Source organism: Epinephelus fuscoguttatus, linkage group LG16 (assembly GCF_011397635.1).
Source record: "Epinephelus fuscoguttatus linkage group LG16, E.fuscoguttatus.final_Chr_v1".
In the NCBI taxonomy this organism is placed as follows: Eukaryota; Metazoa; Chordata; class Actinopteri; order Perciformes; family Serranidae; genus Epinephelus; species Epinephelus fuscoguttatus.
The window spans coordinates 28,285,399-28,303,940 of NC_064767.1; the positions used below are offsets into that span (position 1 = coordinate 28,285,399).

The 18,542-nt window shown below is 42.2% G+C and overlaps 1 protein-coding gene across 3 annotated transcripts in view; it reads right to left on the bottom strand.

Annotated features, from left to right (window-relative positions):
* LOC125903374 (uncharacterized) overlaps positions 1-17,085 on the bottom strand; it is a 31,795-nt gene extending 14,710 nt beyond the window's left edge. Inside the window, exons 1-15 of one of the 3 annotated variants that reach the window (XM_049600268.1) lie at positions 16,422-17,085; positions 15,746-15,835; positions 14,360-14,503; positions 11,523-11,669; positions 10,767-10,958; positions 9,738-9,821; positions 9,365-9,483; positions 9,157-9,271; positions 8,986-9,063; positions 7,478-7,593; positions 5,639-5,801; positions 1,655-1,800; positions 1,440-1,536; positions 827-976; positions 432-581 (exon numbers count right to left, since the gene is read on the bottom strand). In XM_049600268.1, the coding sequence (XP_049456225.1) occupies positions 432-581; positions 827-976; positions 1,440-1,536; positions 1,655-1,800; positions 5,639-5,801; positions 7,478-7,593; positions 8,986-9,063; positions 9,157-9,271; positions 9,365-9,483; positions 9,738-9,821; positions 10,767-10,958; positions 11,523-11,669; positions 14,360-14,503; positions 15,746-15,835; positions 16,422-16,925 (2,295 nt within the window). In that variant the 5' untranslated portion in view covers positions 16,926-17,085. Of the gene's footprint in view, positions 1-431; positions 582-826; positions 977-1,439; positions 1,537-1,654; positions 1,801-5,638; positions 5,802-7,477; positions 7,594-8,985; positions 9,064-9,156; positions 9,272-9,364; positions 9,484-9,737; positions 9,825-10,766; positions 10,959-11,522; positions 11,670-14,359; positions 14,504-15,745; positions 15,836-16,421 lie in introns of all 3 variants that reach the window. The other 2 variants (XM_049600269.1, XM_049600267.1) reach the window with 2 other exon arrangements.
* Positions 17,086-18,542: the final 1,457 nt, after the last annotated feature.

Genomic DNA, 18,542 nt, shown 5'->3' on the forward strand with positions numbered 1-18,542 from the left:
TACATAGAAGACAATAATATGTTTACCTAATGGAAGTAGACTACGCTCTGACCCACATCTTTTGTAATAAAAGACTCACGCTTTCCAACTAAGTCATCAATCTGGGGGGATTTGCAGCCTCTTTCCATCTTATAATCGAATTACATGGCAGCGCAATTTATATCCTTTGGATTACCCATCATAAATTTGGGGGAATATACCTTGCAGACTCTTCCAATTAAGATGGTGAAGATGAAAGTAAATGAGCTTCTAACCATGAGTGTATGCGAACAGCCCAGGCTCAGGGCCAGCAAAAAGCTTCTCCCAATGGGAGAACTGATCCAGAATCATCCGTCATAACCATAAATTTCCCCCTATAATTTTAGAGGTAAGTCAGAGGCTCGGTATGACTCAAGAGGAGTGCCTGTTGTGAGATATTTTATGAATCTTACCCTAAAACCCAGCTCCTCTGAGGCCTGCAGAAACGCGGCGTTCCTCTGGTGCCTCCTCCGCAGCTCTTCCCATAAGACTTCCAGCTGGCCGAGGAACTCCTCTATCTTGGCGCTGCCTGGGTGCTGTGCACGGACCAGCCCGCGACCCTCCTGAGGACGGAGTGTTAAACTGATGAGAGCATGTGATGACTAAGGACTGGGATTTACGTTGCAAAACATAGACCTAATCTGAAGCTTTTGGGTAACTAAAGCTGTCTCTGGTGAAATGTCAGCTCATTATTTGATTAATACACAAACCAGGCCTGTCAAATGTGGGGGATATTTTCATTCAAGGCATTCATCCAGTGCTTATGTTTTCAGACTAACTGTCAATATGACAGTGTGCCTTGGCTTACCCGTTTGACCACCTCTATCCTGGCCCTGTTGGTGAGAATTTCTTGTTCCAGAGCCTGCTGACACCCCCTGGCTGCCTCTGGCCCCTCAAAGCTGGCTATTGAACACACCTGTGTGGCCATGGACACATTGTCTTTCAGCCAGGACAAAGTCTGAGAGGGAAAACAGACCAAATGGGGAAAGGGTTAAAGAGATGATCAGTTTAAAAGAGGAATATCTGAACGTGGACCAAGGGAGATGACCTTTAGATGCCACAGGAAGCACAGTGACCAGGTGATGTTTCTCATCCTGACCTTTAAACCAAATCAGCATTTGAAAAAAAAAATCTAGACAATTACTGGAACCGAGAAAACAGTAGCACATCAGTGTGTCCAGTCACACTTGAATGCATTACAACTTTGTCTCATTTCGAAATGTGACATAATGTCTGTGGCTGGTTAAAAGAGAAGGGTGTAATAGCTGATGAGAGCTACTGCCGTGCTGACTTGACAATTTGTAGCAATGAATTCTGAAGCTGAGGTCACAAGATGAACCATCTTCATGCACACACAGCTCCTATAGGTGATTTCCTGTGTAAAGGGGAAATGCAGGTGTTCCCGGCAGGGGTCAGGTCACCTTGTCAGCAGACACCGTGAACTTCTGGAGCTGTGTGTGAAGCTGTGGGTGGCCTCGTGGGGCGGTGGCAAGTTTGGGCTCTGCTCTGGGCTTCCTGCTGCAAAAGAAAACACAGACATGTGACTCCAATTATGACTTACATAAAGACCTCTCATTATGTAAGTCACAGAGAGAGAGAGACAGAGAGGGAGGGAGAAGCCAAGCTGAAATGTCACCTTTCCCCCTTCAATTGATGTCTGACGATGACATCATGCGCACAGGCAGGGCCGTCTCCTGTGGGTGAAGAGGTGTGGTTCACTGATTGCTGCTCCTGGCTTTGGTTGCTCGGTGTTCTCCTACCAATCCCACATTCAACAGTACTCTGTGGACAAAAGCATAAAAGTCTCTGTAGGAAAATCCAACAGATCAGCAACATGACATGTGAGTAATGTTTTGCTTCTTCTGTCAGCCATCCGTCAAATAAATGTTGACTGGATGCATAAACATCTCAGATGGAGAATTTTATACTGTGAGCAGTCACTAGACAATGAGGCGTTGCTGTAGCTCGCAGCTAATGTGAATGTTACAATGTGGCTGGAGGCCGGACAACATGGACAGCTGCCCGGAGTAAAGTAAAGCCTCTCCTGTAAATGACACAAAGCACACTCTCTTACAAAGGTTGGCTCGTCTTGGTGAAATAACCCAGACGGGGCTAAAGATACAAGCTTTTTTCTGTTTGACGGCATCAAAGTTTGTAATAAAAATACTAAAAATGGCAGCAAAAGTTTAAATATATTCTAATTGCTTTATGAATGAACACATTAAGTCTACCAAGGATGCCAACATGTGCTATACCACTCTGATGACTAAAAAGAGCCATTACAGTTGGAAATACGACCCCCTGTTTAAATCCCCTGTCCCTCATTAAATAGCAGAAGTGTTTTTTCAGCCTTAGATACCGATTTCCATGGCCGTCTGCTCCGACTGTTTAGAACTATGCAGTGGAGTTTTTAGCAAGGTCAGTGCCAGAGCTATAGACCTTGTCTTTGTGCAGAAATATATTAAAGACGTCAACAGCCACTAAGCCTCTTTTACAACCATCTGAGAGGTTTAAAGGTTGGCCAAAGGACTCTGCAGCAGGGTTTCCAATGAGAGCTACATGTATCTGGACTATAACAGAGAACACAGTGGGATATCCTGATGCTTGGTCTTGTTACCAACTGCAGTCCACTGCCAGCATCAGAGCCAACTGAACCAATGCAAGAATACATATACTTAGAGCTGTGTGTATTGTATTGAATTGTAATTGTATTGTTTTTGGGGGTTGTTTCCATTGATTTTTTTGGTATGCACTTATATTGTTTCTAACTATGTATAATTTAGTTAGGCAATAGGCACCAACCACTGGTCTAGTTTTTTAAGTGTGTTTTGTATGAAAAAAATCCCTCCTCGAAATCTACATCCATGTCACCAACCTAAGTTTTAAAAAGTGCCTTGTAAATACAGTTTTACTTGCTGTGCTCACCAAAACCGGCTGGCATAAATACAAAACAGTTAAATTAACAGTGAATTTAGCAAAACATTCTTTTATACTGACATTTCTCTATCAAACTGTATGAATAATGCAGACCACACTGTGTTAATTGTTCTATATAACCTAATGTCTTTCACATACGCCAGTAAAAACTGTGCTGACACACATCAAGTCTCTGCACCAATCAGCAGAGCAAATCTGTCAATGTTTTCATGTAAAAAAAATCAAAAAGGCTGAATTTACACGACAGCCAAACAGCACAAAACAGCCATTAATACTGGTGTTTTATGGAGTAGCTTTAATTTAACCATGCTATTTTCTGACCGGCCTTATAGAAGGAGTGAGTCAGAGAGCTGGAGAAAAGTGTCGCCTCCAAAATTATGCGAGAGATGCAGTAAATTAAAGCGGTCTAACATCATTTACTAACATGCCAGTCATTTTATAGGCCAGTCTGAGTTTCATAGAGGCACATTATCGGCCCATTTCTGTGCTTTAACTGCAGAACTAACAAACTACTGTGATTCATTTGACAGGGCTGATAACCATCACTGACGTCTCCCTCCCAGATATTTGCTTCTGTCCTTCATCCTTCACAGTGGCTTCCACTGTAAACAACTCCTGTAGTGCACTCAACATTCAGTTCTGCCATATGAAAAAGAATTATGTCAGCCACAGCAAAAAATAGCTGGTTAATGATTTGCTATGTCATACGCAATGGTATTCTGTGTTTTCATGCCTCGTCCAATCATCTCCTGTTTCAGCGTACTTTTCCCTATCTTGGTACTGTTGATTCTTATCTGTTTTCTACTGATCTCCTCTTGTCTCGCTGCAATGTGCTATGAGGTGATGTCAGCCAAGAACTAACACTTAGCACCAAGCCCATCTGGTCCCCAGCCCCAGCATCTGGCCACAATTAGCCAGAGAAACAGACGATAGCCATGTTTACCTCCAGCGACATGAGGCCATAATACTGCTGACACAGACACGGACGTATGGATTATAATACGTGTACCCATACACATACAGACACTAAAACCTTTACAGTTACCTTTAATCAGAGTCAAATTGCACCAGAGATGGAGAGACTACAAAAAAATGTGTGTATGTAAGCATGTCTGCAGATATGCTGAAAGTGCCGTATACAAGCACAGATGCAAATACCCAGAGCCCCCATCAGCCCACAGACCTGTGCAACTGCATGTTATGCCATTAAAAATACTGTGATCAATTCAGTGCACAGGAGTTAAAGCACTGCAAAAGTATGTGACAAATTACTTTTACTGTTAAATGGGTGGTTGGACAGTAAAACTGAGTTTGGCTTTTGGGCTCCAGGGTTTTGTTTGGTGTTTCTTATTAGACCTTCCATAAAGAATAATGAGTGGGGCTCCCACTGACAGTGCACCCAGGTAACTCCCAGCTCCCAGTGCAATAAAGGCAACAAACTGCGAAAGGGCTCGGGACATCCAAGCCAACGAGCTCAGCGTCTGTTAAGTGAAACAACTGAGCAGGACGTGTTGGCCTGATGGGTTCCTGCCACAGGTGGCGATTCCACAGGGCCAGTTAGAGCCTAAAAACATGAGCTGAGAAATAAACTGAACCAGAGACACAGGGAGAATGGAAAGAGTGAATTTTTCTCTCCTTGAGCATCTGGGCACTTTTCTCACTGGCAAAATGAGGCCAGAAGCTCAGCAGGGACTTCACAAGAGCTCAGGGTCAATAACAGGAGAGGAGCACTGCATTATGGGCTGAACGCAAATAGCCACTGTGCGTTCGCTTACGGATTGTAAAGAGATTTAATGTGCTAACTTAAAAGACTAAATATACACATAATTACTGGTTTTTAACATACCACACACTTAAGTCTCTGGATAACTCCTCTTCTAAACGACGCTAACAGTATTTCCTTGTATGTTTATGGGCAGTGGGGTTACTAAAGGAGCACCCACATGTTCAATAAAGTGCTGGTCCGCCTCCAAGATGAGGAATGTCGTGTCTGAGGAATCCACATGCTCTGCAGATTATCCGCTCACCCTGGACTGACCCACAGGCCATCTATTAATATAGCATTAATCCAATGACTGTGTACTTCTGTCAGCGCAGTTGAAAGCCAAGATACTATTCTACCATAAAGTGAAGTTTGGGGTCGGAGGGAGAGGCGTATTTGCTCTGGCCCACCAGTCAGCCATGTTGTACAGTCACGGCTTGACATTTTTCGTGGAAGCTTATGGAATTTGTGCGCCAGGGTAAATAACACCTCTAAAAGCTCTTCCTGTGACTCCTACAGGGCAAGATTCAAAACATTTACAGACTGTGGTTCTTGTCAGCAGATAGAGAAGACTGGCTGGTTACATATTGCTCTAGCTGGTCTCCTCCTCACCATCTCATGGTACATCAGATCATATTATGATGTGCAATTAACTAGCTGGTAGGATGGAAAACCAGCAGTGTTTCGGATGCCAAGACTAGAAGCCACTGCCGTACAGCACATCCGACAGACTCCAAAAACACTGTTATTTAGGAAAAAACCTGCTCAAATTGTAAATCAGGCATTTTCCAAACCAAGGGACAAAATGCGTCACTTTCTGCAGCCACAGATGCCGTAGGACTGGAAGAGGCTGATGGCGCTGTTCTCTCCAAGTCAAGAGCCACAGTGCGGTTTCTCCAGTAATAGAAAGAAGCTACGTACCACGCAGCCTTTCAGACGATTCTGCTCCTCCTTCACCTCCTTTCCCATGATCCTTTGCATCTCCATTCCCACGTTGCACTGGGGTTCTCGGGCCGGTGTCAGGGGGTCAGCATCTTCCCTGGTGAAAGCGGAGCCAGTGGGAGAGAGTGTGGTCCTGTCACTCCTGCAGGAGGAGCAGAGCAGGAGGTTACTGTGGTGCTGACAGCAGGGCTTCAGAGCCCCGCGATGAACTCCAATTATGGCTCTGAAGTTTTCTACCAGTGTTTGTGTTATTTGGTTTAAATAGCCATGAAACGCAGCTGATAAGACAGACGAGATGATGTAATATTTGGATCTAAAGATAGCCCGCTGACATGAGAGGCTCTGCCTGAGAAATATTTGGAAAGCTGGAGATGTTGATGATGGATGTCAGAACTGTGGACTTAAGTAACTCCTGACTGTATTTATTATTATGAAAATGAAAAATGTTCAGTCTTTTTTATCCAGGTAGAGGATCACGATGTGATCCACTGGCCAGTCCAACACTTTGATCCAGAACAAGGTAACATTTAAAATACTGGTCAGACTGAAATAAAATTTGGCATAAATATTCATGGTCTCTAGAGGATGGATCCCCATGATTAAAAAAAATAATAATAAAATAAAACAAATTAAAAATAATAATAAAAATAATAATTATGAAAGTGAAATAAATATTTTATTCTGCAAATAGTTTTATTTCATATGAGAATATGCAAATATTTATGTTCAAGTGTTGCACTAGCAAACAGGTTTGCATAATATTTATCTGATTATTTTGAAAAAAATATGATGGATAGGCAAAAGTAGCCTTCTTGTCAATAAAATATATAAATCTACATGTCATGATGATGCCATGCTTTAAATAGCTAATCGACTGTTTTAAAGATCAATAAACAAATAATATCTGATTGGAGTTTCTCCCATTTGTCTGCTACTTTAAAATCTTCCAGGACATTTGCAACAGCACTGATTTCTTTGAGATGGAAATCCTGATTTAAACAGCACTCTCCAAAAGAAAATACAAAGTTTGATGACCCTGACATATTGGACATCATTCAGAAGAATGCCTCATGTTTCACTAAGCGTGCTGTAGGGCTGTGACTAATCGTATTTCATTTTGTTGCAGTTTGGTTCCCATTTTACCGCAGCATTTAAATGTGTACTCATTAAGCAGATATTGCTTGTGATAGTCTAAAGTAAGTCTAATGATGTAAAAGCCTGGACTCGTACTGCAGGCTATTAAAGCAACAATAAATTTGTTTTACAAATGCCATAAAAATTACAAAATATTCTTGTAAACGCGTTATATCTCTGATTCAGCAGACTATTCGAGGTGACGGCAGGATTTTAATTGTGAGAAAAGAACAAGCCGTGTTGCCAACTCGACTCTGTGAGCCAAAACATTATTCACCTAGTACAGTAATCAAACACATGGTCAAATTCCAAAGCAGTGCAGAAAACTGAATATTATAAACGAAACCAGTGGGTGGTGAGTGATGCTCTGGGTGGTAGTTGTAGTCTCCAGACATCCAGACAGACCAGTCCTTCACTTTGCTTATAATTTTTCACTGATTCAAACCCAAATTCAACAAGGCTAATCAAGGGAGAGAGAGAGATCTTTACACAAACTTCAAATGGAAAACGTCTTCTAGGTTTTGCCAGTGCACACGTTTAACGGAGGGTACCAGAAGACTAATAACAGAAAAATACAGTTCCAGCTCAGTGGAAACCTGTGAAGGACCAATTACTGGGTGAAACAGTGCATTTACTCACAGGGCCACCAAAGTTGTCAGCGGTATCCTCGGCCTGCTGTCTTACCTGAATACCTTCTGAAGAAGTGCCCAGCAGTCCTTCACCTCACTCTGCTTCTGTGTGACGCTGGCAGCCAGGGCGGGATGGAGATTAGACACCTGTGACACGCTCACATCTAGCATCTACCACACACAGGCCTGCAGGTTAGGCAGAGAAGGCTTCTGCAGCACACTTTCAGAATCTAATCACACAGTGTTGCTTTAAAGGGATAGTTCAGACATTTTGAAACTGGGTTGTATGAGGTACTTATCTATAGTCAGTGTATTATCTGCTGTAGATGACAGTCGGCATGCCCACAGTTTGGAGAAGCAGACAGGAGTACCGGCACAGAAGCTAAGCAATGTACTGCTGTGAACAGGGGCAGCAGCAAAATGTATTTTAGCCATCTAAAAACATTAATATCAGTTTAAGTGATTTAAGTGTACACTATATTTAGACTATTCTTTTCCAAGAAGTTTACTGGGGTTTTTAAAGTTAAACAAACAGTGGCAGTAGTATGAAAGTGAAAACCGAATTTCTGATCAGAAAAATAGAAGATATTCAGATATTTTCAAAGGTAAAACGTATCATTCTGTTTTTTGTTCTAATTAAAACAATAAGAAAAGAAAATTTAAAGAATTAATAAGATAAAAAAAAATGGGCTAGTTAGGGGAAGGATTTAGGACACAAGATCAGAACCTTGAGACTGAGACTGAAAAATATTTTGCCAATATGTTGTTGTTCTTGGGCAGTGGCAGAACATATGGGCTAGTGAAACTGGTGGTTGCCCACAACGGTCACATGCTGGACTAATATTTGGATACATTTTACTGTGCTTATTTTTTGATAAGTGAAGTCCATGCAGTATTTTAAATTGCAAAAGTACTAGTACAAACTGAGGAAGAATGTACCAGTAATTGAGCTTTTGTCCATGACTCTTCCGTAAAATATTTTCACAGTTTTACAGGAACTGAAGGCAAAATCTATGCTTTTTTCAGAGCCACCAGACTCCACTGACAAAAACAGTCATTTTAACCACAGTACGGGAGCTGCTGGTCTACTGCTGCCTAGATCGGTTAGTTACTTTAGTTTTTGTGTGACTTTGGTGAATGCAAAATAACCCTTTAAAACACCAAAGTCACACTATAACACAAGCTAACTGCTTGAGGCAGCAGTAGACCAGCAGCTCCTGTGTTCTGTGAAGTAAAATTACTGTTGTTGTCAGAGGAGTCTGGTGTCTTTGAAGAGAACATAGATAACAACAGTACCGTCTCATGGCAAGGTAAAGTAGTAAAATATTCTAAATTTAGTGTACACTTAAACTTATATGGCTTGTATTGATTTTTTTGGTGGCTAAAAAACATACAGAAGTACATCGCTTAGCTTCCGTGGTGGTACTCCTGCCTGCTTCTCCAAACTAGGAGCGTGCTGGCCGCCATCTACTGTAGGTGATACACTGACTATTGATAAGTACCTCAAACCAGCCTGCTTCGTAAAATCCTAACTATTCCTTTAAGTAAAATGGTACTTCCTACCATGATTTGACTGGCGATGTCTCGTATTTCTCTGTCTCCAAAGCTGTCCAGCTCTTTCGATGCAGATATGCTTTTCCTCTGGAAGAGAAGACATAATTCAGTAAATGTGAACAAAATGTGAATCTCAGATCTATGTCGAAGAAGAAACATTAATCAGCCAGGGAAGTGTACCATGTTATTAATAGCAAACAAGGTATTATCAGCCTGTTGGTAGAACGAGGACACCTCCAGTGCCAGCTGAAGATTTTCATGGTAGTTTTTCAGATGAGACTGTGCCTTCAGCCACCTACACACAGCAGACAACAGGACAGATCAGTTTTCTTTCTGGACTGAAGATGTTTCACGCAGCGACCAGCTCAACTTAAGGGACAACGTTTACATTTTATTGATGTGTTTCCTCTTGCTGGAGATGTTTTTGCCATCTGTCTTCCCTTGTTTCTCCAGTTTTAGGGCCAAGTGGTTGATCTCCTCGTGGAGGTTTCTGTATAGCTGCTCATCCTGCAGGAAAACAGGGGAACACAATCCAACTATGACCTCAGCTGTCTGTACCATACACCCTGGGAGACAAATTACACTCAGACACAGATAAATGACTGGGAAGCTGCTATAGAATTGTATTATAAACTATTAACATATGTGAATGTGTATGTGTTTACCTGAGGAAAATTGTTTAGCATGTGTACTGGTGGTTTTTTTTTTTTTTTTTAGTTAGTTATTAATAGCTCCTTTCCTTGTTCCTTTACAACACTCACCTGTTTCAGATCTAAAATTCTCCTTGTCAGCTGCATTTTGTCAACATTTTCCCCCAGGACGTTCACCAGAGACTGCTCCTCTTCCTGCTGGCACACATAAAAGTCAGTGTTTATAGCCCCCATTTGTTAGGAACCCAACCATTATTTCCTTTCAGAGGCACCAGGATTAAACCACATTACCCCTGCTACCAAGGAAGATGCTGAACAGAAATAGCCTTCAGCATTAGGTGAGAACTTGATACTAATGCACGGAGGAAAGGATGAGTGGAACTAAATGGAGAATGCAGTCTCCTCCTGGGATGGATGTTTTATAGACTTCATACATCCTCCATTACATTCCCACAGGTTCATTATCAATCATCGGCCGCCTTGTGCCAGACATGGACATGAACAGAAAGATAAACACAGAGCTAAAATTGCTTTTTGATAATGACAGGCAGATGTTTTACACCGGTGAATATATACAAACAAGAAACGTCTTCAGGATACTGAGCTAATTTCCTGTATTAGCAAGTTTTTTTGTGCCAATTATCTTGACAACTGTTGATCAGAGCTGCCTGTCCGCTCATATTTGAGCCAAGTGTTCTTGGTTTTAATTGGTACAAGCGGAGAGCTTTATGGCTTTTCTGTTTCGATAAATGGAAAAAGGAAGGAAGAAATTTAGGAAATTGGGAGCAGAATTATGGAAAAAGAATGAAATATCTGTTAAATTAAAATGAAAATGGATAAAAATAAAAATAACTGATTTAAAGTACTCATTCTACCCTGTTTCACATTAGTGTTAAACTTAAAAATGACAACATGAACACTAATGAATCTATTGTAAATGCTGGCAACATGCAGTCAGCAATAAATTAAAATCCAAACTGCACAACTGAAAAATATCATTAAAAGCTTTCACTCAGTAGTTCAATAAAACTGTCTCTGAAAAGAATGACGAAAGGGGTAAAAAATAGTCCTCCTCAGTCTGAAATTAAATCCACTTCTTACAGATCAAAAAAAAAAAGAAGAAGAAGAATGTTATTTTACCTTCTCTTTAATCCATGCCTCCAGCTTGTCCACTTTTCTGTTGAACTCCTGCAGGTTCTTGGCTCCACCCAGGGCCCTCGTCTGATTAGCAGCCGTCTGTTTCAGGGTTTGCCACTGGTCCCTGAGCTGGCTGAGCTGCTTCTTCACCAGATCAGAGGTGGGGTTCAACTTACAGATCAACTGCTCACCCATCTTTCGAAACAGAAGGAAACATAAAGTCGCTGTTCATTTTAGGGCGCAGCGCAGATGGAGCCGCCAGACTGACACAGAACAGTGGCTGAGTACTTTTGACACCTCAGCTTTGTCAGAGTCATTGCTCCTGTGCCAGCCGGCTTCACAGAGGTTGGAATACTGCCATTCATTTCTTGGATATACCCTTGAAAAAATCTCCTGGTTCTGCTTCTGCCCTTCCTGAGCTGTCTGAGTGTCAGATGAGGTTAATTATCAGCAATGTACCATTTCCAAACATTTTCTCCTGAGGGAGAAAGTATAAACTGGCTTGACAGAGCCGTCTGGAACACTGAGGGTCTGCTTTTCTCTCTGCTCGGTTGCAAATGCCTACGGGCCCATTATGTTATGCTTTATATGACCTGACAGATGCTTTTGGCAACAAAGACAGTGATTAATGTTTGCATTCAGATCTCCATTACCTGTTAAAAAGTTCAAATAAACATTTCATTTGCAGTGATGTGCTTGCTGTGGTAATGCTGTAATATTTCAGTTACAGCTCAGCCGTGTGTTGCATCATTTTGTTACCTGGTTGAGTTGAATCAGGGTGTTCTCAAAGTCTTTAAGGTCTCTCTGAAGCGTCTGTGAGGCTTCTTCCCAGTCCTGTAGGGGGCAGCGCTGAATATTACATCCATCCTTCAGGTCCTGCAGCTTGCCTTTGATCCATGCCTCTGCCTACATCACAAACAGACACACAGTTTAGGATATGCTTCAAACTCTGCACGTCATAGTCAACCACTTAGGTCTGTTAATGGAGCTGTTTCAGCTGTTTGATGATTTTGCCCTTTTATTTAAAGTGAAATCTGAGAATGTATGTGCTTCAGAGACTTGTAATAAAACATGGTTTAGGAGCTGTTAACTCTTTAAGTATGACTGTAGATATGTTTGTGTGGCTCAAAATTACACATGAAAACATGACAAAATGACTTTCAGATTTCTTAAATGATGTTTTCAATTAAATGTATACCTCAGGCTTTCACACCTATGTCGTGCAATATCCACTGTGTGACAGTACACTCATCAAAGCTGTATTTCTGCACATCAGGATAGCTGACGTAGAGTAATACAGAGCCTCAAACACATCAAGAACAGCTCTTTGTTCTCCGATGTCACGTTATGCAGAGCAGAAGTTTCTCTTGGCAAGTGCCTGCGCTCCATTGCATAAGGCTTTGTCTTTCAGAGCTGCCTTTTCTGGCAACATTTGTATGGAGTGAGAAACTTCAAACCAGGTGGCCAAAGTCAGAAAGTGTTGGAAAGTACATGTTTGTTTTCTGCAAAGAGCCGCAGTGTGGAAGCGAGCGACCCACCCAAGTCACAATAATTGAATGGATTAATAAATCAACTCCGGTTCTTCCGCTTCTCAGGCTGATCCTGAGTGAGTCATACAGTTGATCAAATCTGCAGAATGTTATTTTTCACAGTGTTGCTATTGTGAAGAATGTCAAATAAAAGCTAAGCACAGAACATTACATCAAAGCGTTAGCTCCTCAGGAATTTAATGACTGACAATGAATAATAGGCTCTACAGTAACACCTCTTTGGGATCAATAAAACATCAAGACCACACATGAACCAGCCTCTAAACAACTCTTTGCTCGAGATTAAAATGTGATGTCACTTCTCCTCGGAGAGGCAGGTCATTAACTTTACAAGGCCCCTGGTGCAGCGGAGGTATTTCTGTGTTGAACAGAAGGAAAAGAGCTTGACAAAACAGGCCTGCCCCTATCTCCTCACACTGGCTCCCATGGCATTATAATGACCTCATACAGGAAGTCTATGATTCCCTTGTTTTTTCCTGTCCGCTCTCCACAACAATTGTTCGTTTATCAAAATGTACAGTGTGGTCTTAGTCTCGCCTCAAAGAATAGATGGCTAATGCATGCAGCTCAGATTATATCACCGCTTCTGATTTTTTGTGTGAAAAATCTGAGGCCCCACAGGAAAACATCAGTGCAGGCAACACAGAGCAGATTTGAAAATAAACTCCATATTTGGTGATTATAAATCTGTAAGCACAAACTGACTTTTTTCAGGCTGCTTTTCATTTTGACAAGCTTCAAAGGAACCCATTTTTAGCATTTTAACTGGAAAACGGGTGTGCACATTTTTACACTTTATAAAATGTTTACCAACAAGCCAAATTTTTAGCCCCTCTTGTAATGCAACTTGGCCTGGAAAATCCTGTGGGAGTGGACGTTCTTCGGTTTTCTCTATCATGGAAATGAGACGGTGAAAGGCGAGATGTTTTGCAGAGCAGCCTCGGAGACAGATGGCCCTCAGCGAACGCCGTCCTTCTCCATGTGGTGACCTGCTTTGCTCTCCTAGCTTGAAACATTAGGGGCCTTTAAAAGTCTCTCCCTGGAAAACTCACTTCCACTTCCACAGCGATGTAATACTGAAATAACACATTTTCATCAGCGATAGCAGTCAACCAAATCCCTGTAAAACAAGCAGGTCCCCAGGTACCAAAAGCTCTGGTTATTTAAAGTACACTCTCAAATAAAGTTAACACACAAAAGGCTGTTTCCTCCAAAAGCAACAGAAATACAAACTCCACTTAAGAGCAAAGAGGCTGCTAAGCTTGTTAACATTAACGACGTGCTACAGAGCTGTTCTCAACACGTACATACATCATATGTTTCCCTCAGATGACACATCCAAAATTAATTTCTTATTACTGGAAGTACAGCCTATCACTTGGATGGTTTATGACAAAGCCAACTGCCGGACCAAATGTCCCTCAGCCGAACTCGCAGAAAAATGTCCTTGTATGCTGGGGTGGACGCAGTGATGAGATAACACAACCAGTTGTGCTGCTTGGCTGCGTCTCCCTGGGCCATAGGCGTGAAGAGATGGAGCCAAACAATGATCTCATCCCTAAATAATTGCTTCACTTGTGGCGGTTTCCCCTCCCTCTCTTCCCTCAGCCGAACACAGCTCATACAGTTCTCGGGACAAAATAAGAACCAGTACATATTTTGTTCTCCTCCGAGGGTCATGCGACAGGCAGCTTCCATTCTGTTTTCATCTCGGCAATGTCACTTGTTGCCTTTGAGATAAACCCACTCCAGCTTCTTTTCATTTAGCATTTTTTACATCAGAGGAGATGAGAGATAAGTTGCTTACTGTGGGTTAATTTGAAAATGATTTAAAACATCTCCATCTGCATATTCTGGAAAAGTGGAGTGGAAAAAGTGCACCCTCCTCAAACATTTTATTAGTTTCCAATTATGTGAGGGAACACAGAAAAGTAGGAGGGAAGTGCAGCTTTTAGTAAGCAGGACTGCAAACTGACGCAGCATGGGATGAACCCCCTGACTGACCGTGACAAACTGTTAAGGCTGAGACTGTGGGATACATTTTACCTGCAGCACTTCCTTGTTGAAGAGTGAATTGCGCTGAGTGAAGAAGTCACTCTGGGATGGAGCAGCTGCTGATGCTTCATTCTGTGTGTGTGGATGACTTTCTTTCCTCTGTGGCTCTTTCTTCTGCAGTTCAGAAACTGAAATCTGAAATCAACACAGACAGCAATTTGCAACTTTAATGAGATGAATCCTCAACACCAGATGATGCTTGCCTCTGATAAAACCTGTAAGGAGAAGGTTCAGCTCTCAATGAGGAGATGTTTAAGTGTCCATTCATGTTGATTAAACCTTTTTTCCTTTCCAGAGACATTATAAACTTGTGTGGCCCCTAAGGTCCCTCTAAACAAAAACCTACTGTCAGCACTACATTAGATGAAATGAACATGACTGGCACGGCTTCACCAGTCAAGCATTCCTGCTGCTCTCAAACCAGGAAACATCTGGGCACATGAAGGAAGCAGGAACGGACAGATCCTTGGATGTCTGACGTTTTTCACTGTCAGCCTTACATGTAAACATATCACCTTTAAAAGGACTTTGGTAGATCATGTTCACTGTCTCATACCTGAACAGGTAAAGGCACCACCACCTTGTCACATGTAATTAGAACAATTTTGGGGCATTTGCATGAATAATACATGAGAGGAGAAAAAGCAAAGTATTGTTGTGGTTACAGAAGAAGAGGTAATGTCGTTTTTTTGTCTTAAAAAGGGAAATGAGGCTGTTGCTGTGTCAGTGTGTTATTATAAGCAGCCACTTCAGCCTTTGGCCTTTTCTTTTGTTAACATCTTCCCTGACCTCATGTTTTCCAGTGAGCCCTGCCTCTGCAGGGTCTGCTGTAACAGAGCACTTCATCCACAGCACACACACTGATGACTTCAACAAGAAACAGGCCAAATCCAACAGCCCATTGACTTTAAACAATATCCCACAATATGCATATACTGTTTTTCTTCTGTATACTGTTTCTTTAATAAATTAAACTTAAACAAGAGGACACAACAGGCTATTTGTATGGCATTCAAAGACACCCATAACTCGTTTTCCACCTCTGCGTAACTTTGCTCCAAATGTATAATATAATAAAACTGTTTAAGTTTGGCGAGCACAGCACATGACTTCATTTCCTAAACTCCAAGAGATCCATCAGCTCCACAGCTGGCTATAAAGACCCCACTGTCTCACAACAACACAACATACAGTCTGAATACAGGAAAAAAGAACAATTAACAACAAAACACTCTATCAAAAATATATTTTAGGCTAAACATGACACTCACAGGCCTTTTAAATGAGCTGAGAACAAACAAACACCATCATTTTTTCCACAAGCTAACATCAGCTAACTGTATTAGTCATTTTTAATTTTAGCATTTAGCATCTTACCTGTTGGACGGATTTCTCTCCATTCAGTTTTAGCCTGGTTTGTCCCTGCGGAGGCTGAGGTTCATCACTGCTGTCTTTTCTGAGTAAAACCTAAAATATTAAGAGAAAATAAGAAGCTAGTAGTGCTAAAAATAAGCCGTAAATGAGGAGAACAAGCTGGATAGGACGGAAATCATTAATGTTAGACTTCTTTAAAACTAAAATCTAAATTTTCGGTTAGAAATATAAGATTTTACATTCTGCTGTGGTACATTTGTCAAACTATATGTTATAGAGGTTTTCTTTTAAAACCTGTATCTTAAAAATAATGCCAAATAACTAAATTACTTAGTTAACAGTGGAAAAGCTGTGTATGTAGCCTGTATGTTAAAAATGTAAAATAAACATTTAATAGGTTAATTACTTTGCTTGTAGAAACATCAACAGTATTTTTGTAAAAGCTGGTAAAAGTAATGAATAAACTCAATTGTCTATAACTAAAAAACGTTTTATTTTTGAAAATATTTATAAACTACCCACATTTAGTCTTTATGGAGTTAAATGTGTAAAAAAAAAAAAGAAGTGCCTTTCAATTATACTTCCATAGGCTACTGAAAAAAATCCCACCTCTGAGATGTGTATCATCCTTAGTTATTTTCATATTGACATATCTGCATTAGTAAAGTGTGTCTTGTACCTTAAAGTGAGAACTGGGCTTATTCTCACAGCTCACACCCACAATCCTGGGCAGATGAGGATCTGACGTGCTGCTGGTGATGTTGTTGTTGTTATTGTTGTTTTCAGATGTGGACCCTGTGATTGAGAGCTGCGCCGATCCCACTGACACCTTGTTCTCTGATCTGTCTCGACTCCCAGAGATTGTGATCTTCTTGATGGATCTGGAGACGGCAGAGGGAGAGGCGACATTCTGGTTCAGCTGGTCCTCAGCTGCCATGTCCTCCTGATCGTGCCTCACGGGAGCTACCTGCTTGACGATGGGTGAGACCAGGCAGGGGCCGTGAGCGCAGACCTGGGATCGGCTGAGGTAGAGCGAGTTCAGGTTGTGCTGTAGAGTGCAGTTATCCAGACTCTGGCTCTGTAGATAACTCTGTGTAAACTCCTGGCATTTTGGCACAGCCGGGACTGACAGCCTCGTCCCAATAGTGAAGGGCTGGACCTTCCTCACAATGCTTTCAGACATTGCCAGTGTCCAGATAAGAATACAAAATATGCTGAAATCCAAATGGGCATTGAAAAGTCTGTCACATCCCCTTGTACACTCTCCTCACTCACCAGTTGTGTCTGTCCAGTCTCTGTTCAGCAGGCAAGTGGAGGGTTGAACAGAAAGTGAAGGGAGAGCTCAGTTCTCCACCTTCTTGTGCATGTTGAGAATGCACAGCACACAGCCCAGGACGGCTTCCTTGGACTCCTGGGATCTAATGCGGTCCCAGACGTGGCGCAGCGCCGTGCCAAGGTGGGCAGCGCCTGTAGAGAGGCTTCTCCTGAGGAACTGTGCCACTGAGCCTGCCAGTCTGCTACTGAGGAGCCTGATAACCAGGGACCGCAGCAAGATGAAAACTGCTGGCATGCTGCCTGGCTGAGCTGTGTGAAAAAAAAGAAAGCTCAAAAAAAGGAGGGGGAAAGAGGAGGGCTGGTTAAGAGAGGGATGAAGTCACCACCTCTCCACTCTCTTACTCTCTCTCTCTCTCCTTCTCTCTGTGCGAGGAGCGACAGAGCGGAGAGGGGGCTGTAAAGCCTGGCTGTCAAAACTTCCCCTCTGAACCTGAACAGAAAATCTGTCCAGATAAAAGGCAAGTAATGGAGTCAGAGTGAGAGACCTCTGTCAGACCTCTTCAATCACAGCTTATCCTCTATGAGGTAATATCCTCAGCTGAAACAAACTCACACACACCCACACTGCCTCTACGTTACCTCCACCTTGAAGTGCAGAGGAGCGGATTCAGCCTTGAGGTGTTCTGCTTTGTTCCAGCACAAAAATGACAAAAAAAAGTCTTTCAGGCAGCAGACTTTTAAAAATCCAGGGTGAAATCTGAGGAGAGAATAAGCTTCAGAGGCTCATGTGAGCGCTGTCTGTCCAGGAGTGAGAGAACTTTCCTCAGCTCCGAGCCTTTCCCCATCAGTGGGGAGCAGTTGTCGCATGAACAGCCCTGTCGCTCTGCTCCTTAAACCTCAGAGCTGCTGGCATGACAAGTGTGGAGGTGGGGGGCAAATTACAATCAAGCAGATGATGATGACCCCTACCACTCCTTGACAGTGGCTAGGGTTCAACAGAGCACATGTTGGGCTGACTGATTGGAATGGCAGGGGTGGCGTGCATATGTCAGGGGAGCAGGGATTACTGAGGAGAGCAGACAGCAGAGAAAATATTTGCAGGGAGCAGAGCTGAGAGAATCTGCTTCCACTGGTGAGAGCTTTCCCAAAAAAGGAACTCTCACTCTTCACTCAGCTGCCCTCTGACTTGACCCCTGCACCTGGTTGAGCGTCTGCTCAACCACTTAAAGCTAAACTCAGTCAGTTAAGTGAAATAAAGTATTTGTATGCCTCATTTTACAACACATGCTTTCAGAATTACCAAATTATGTTGTAAAATTACATAACGTTCAGCTACAGAAACATTAAAGAAATAGATTTGCGCTCTAAAGTCGCCAGTGTTGTTTGAGTAGCGATAAAACGTTGACGATGACAGTCACTCAGCAGGGCTCCATGTGACAGAGGTAGACCCGGCGTCGACACAGTTAATGATGCTTTTATAAGAGCTCTGGTTTCATGATGAAGTCATCTGAGGAAGAGTTTCAAT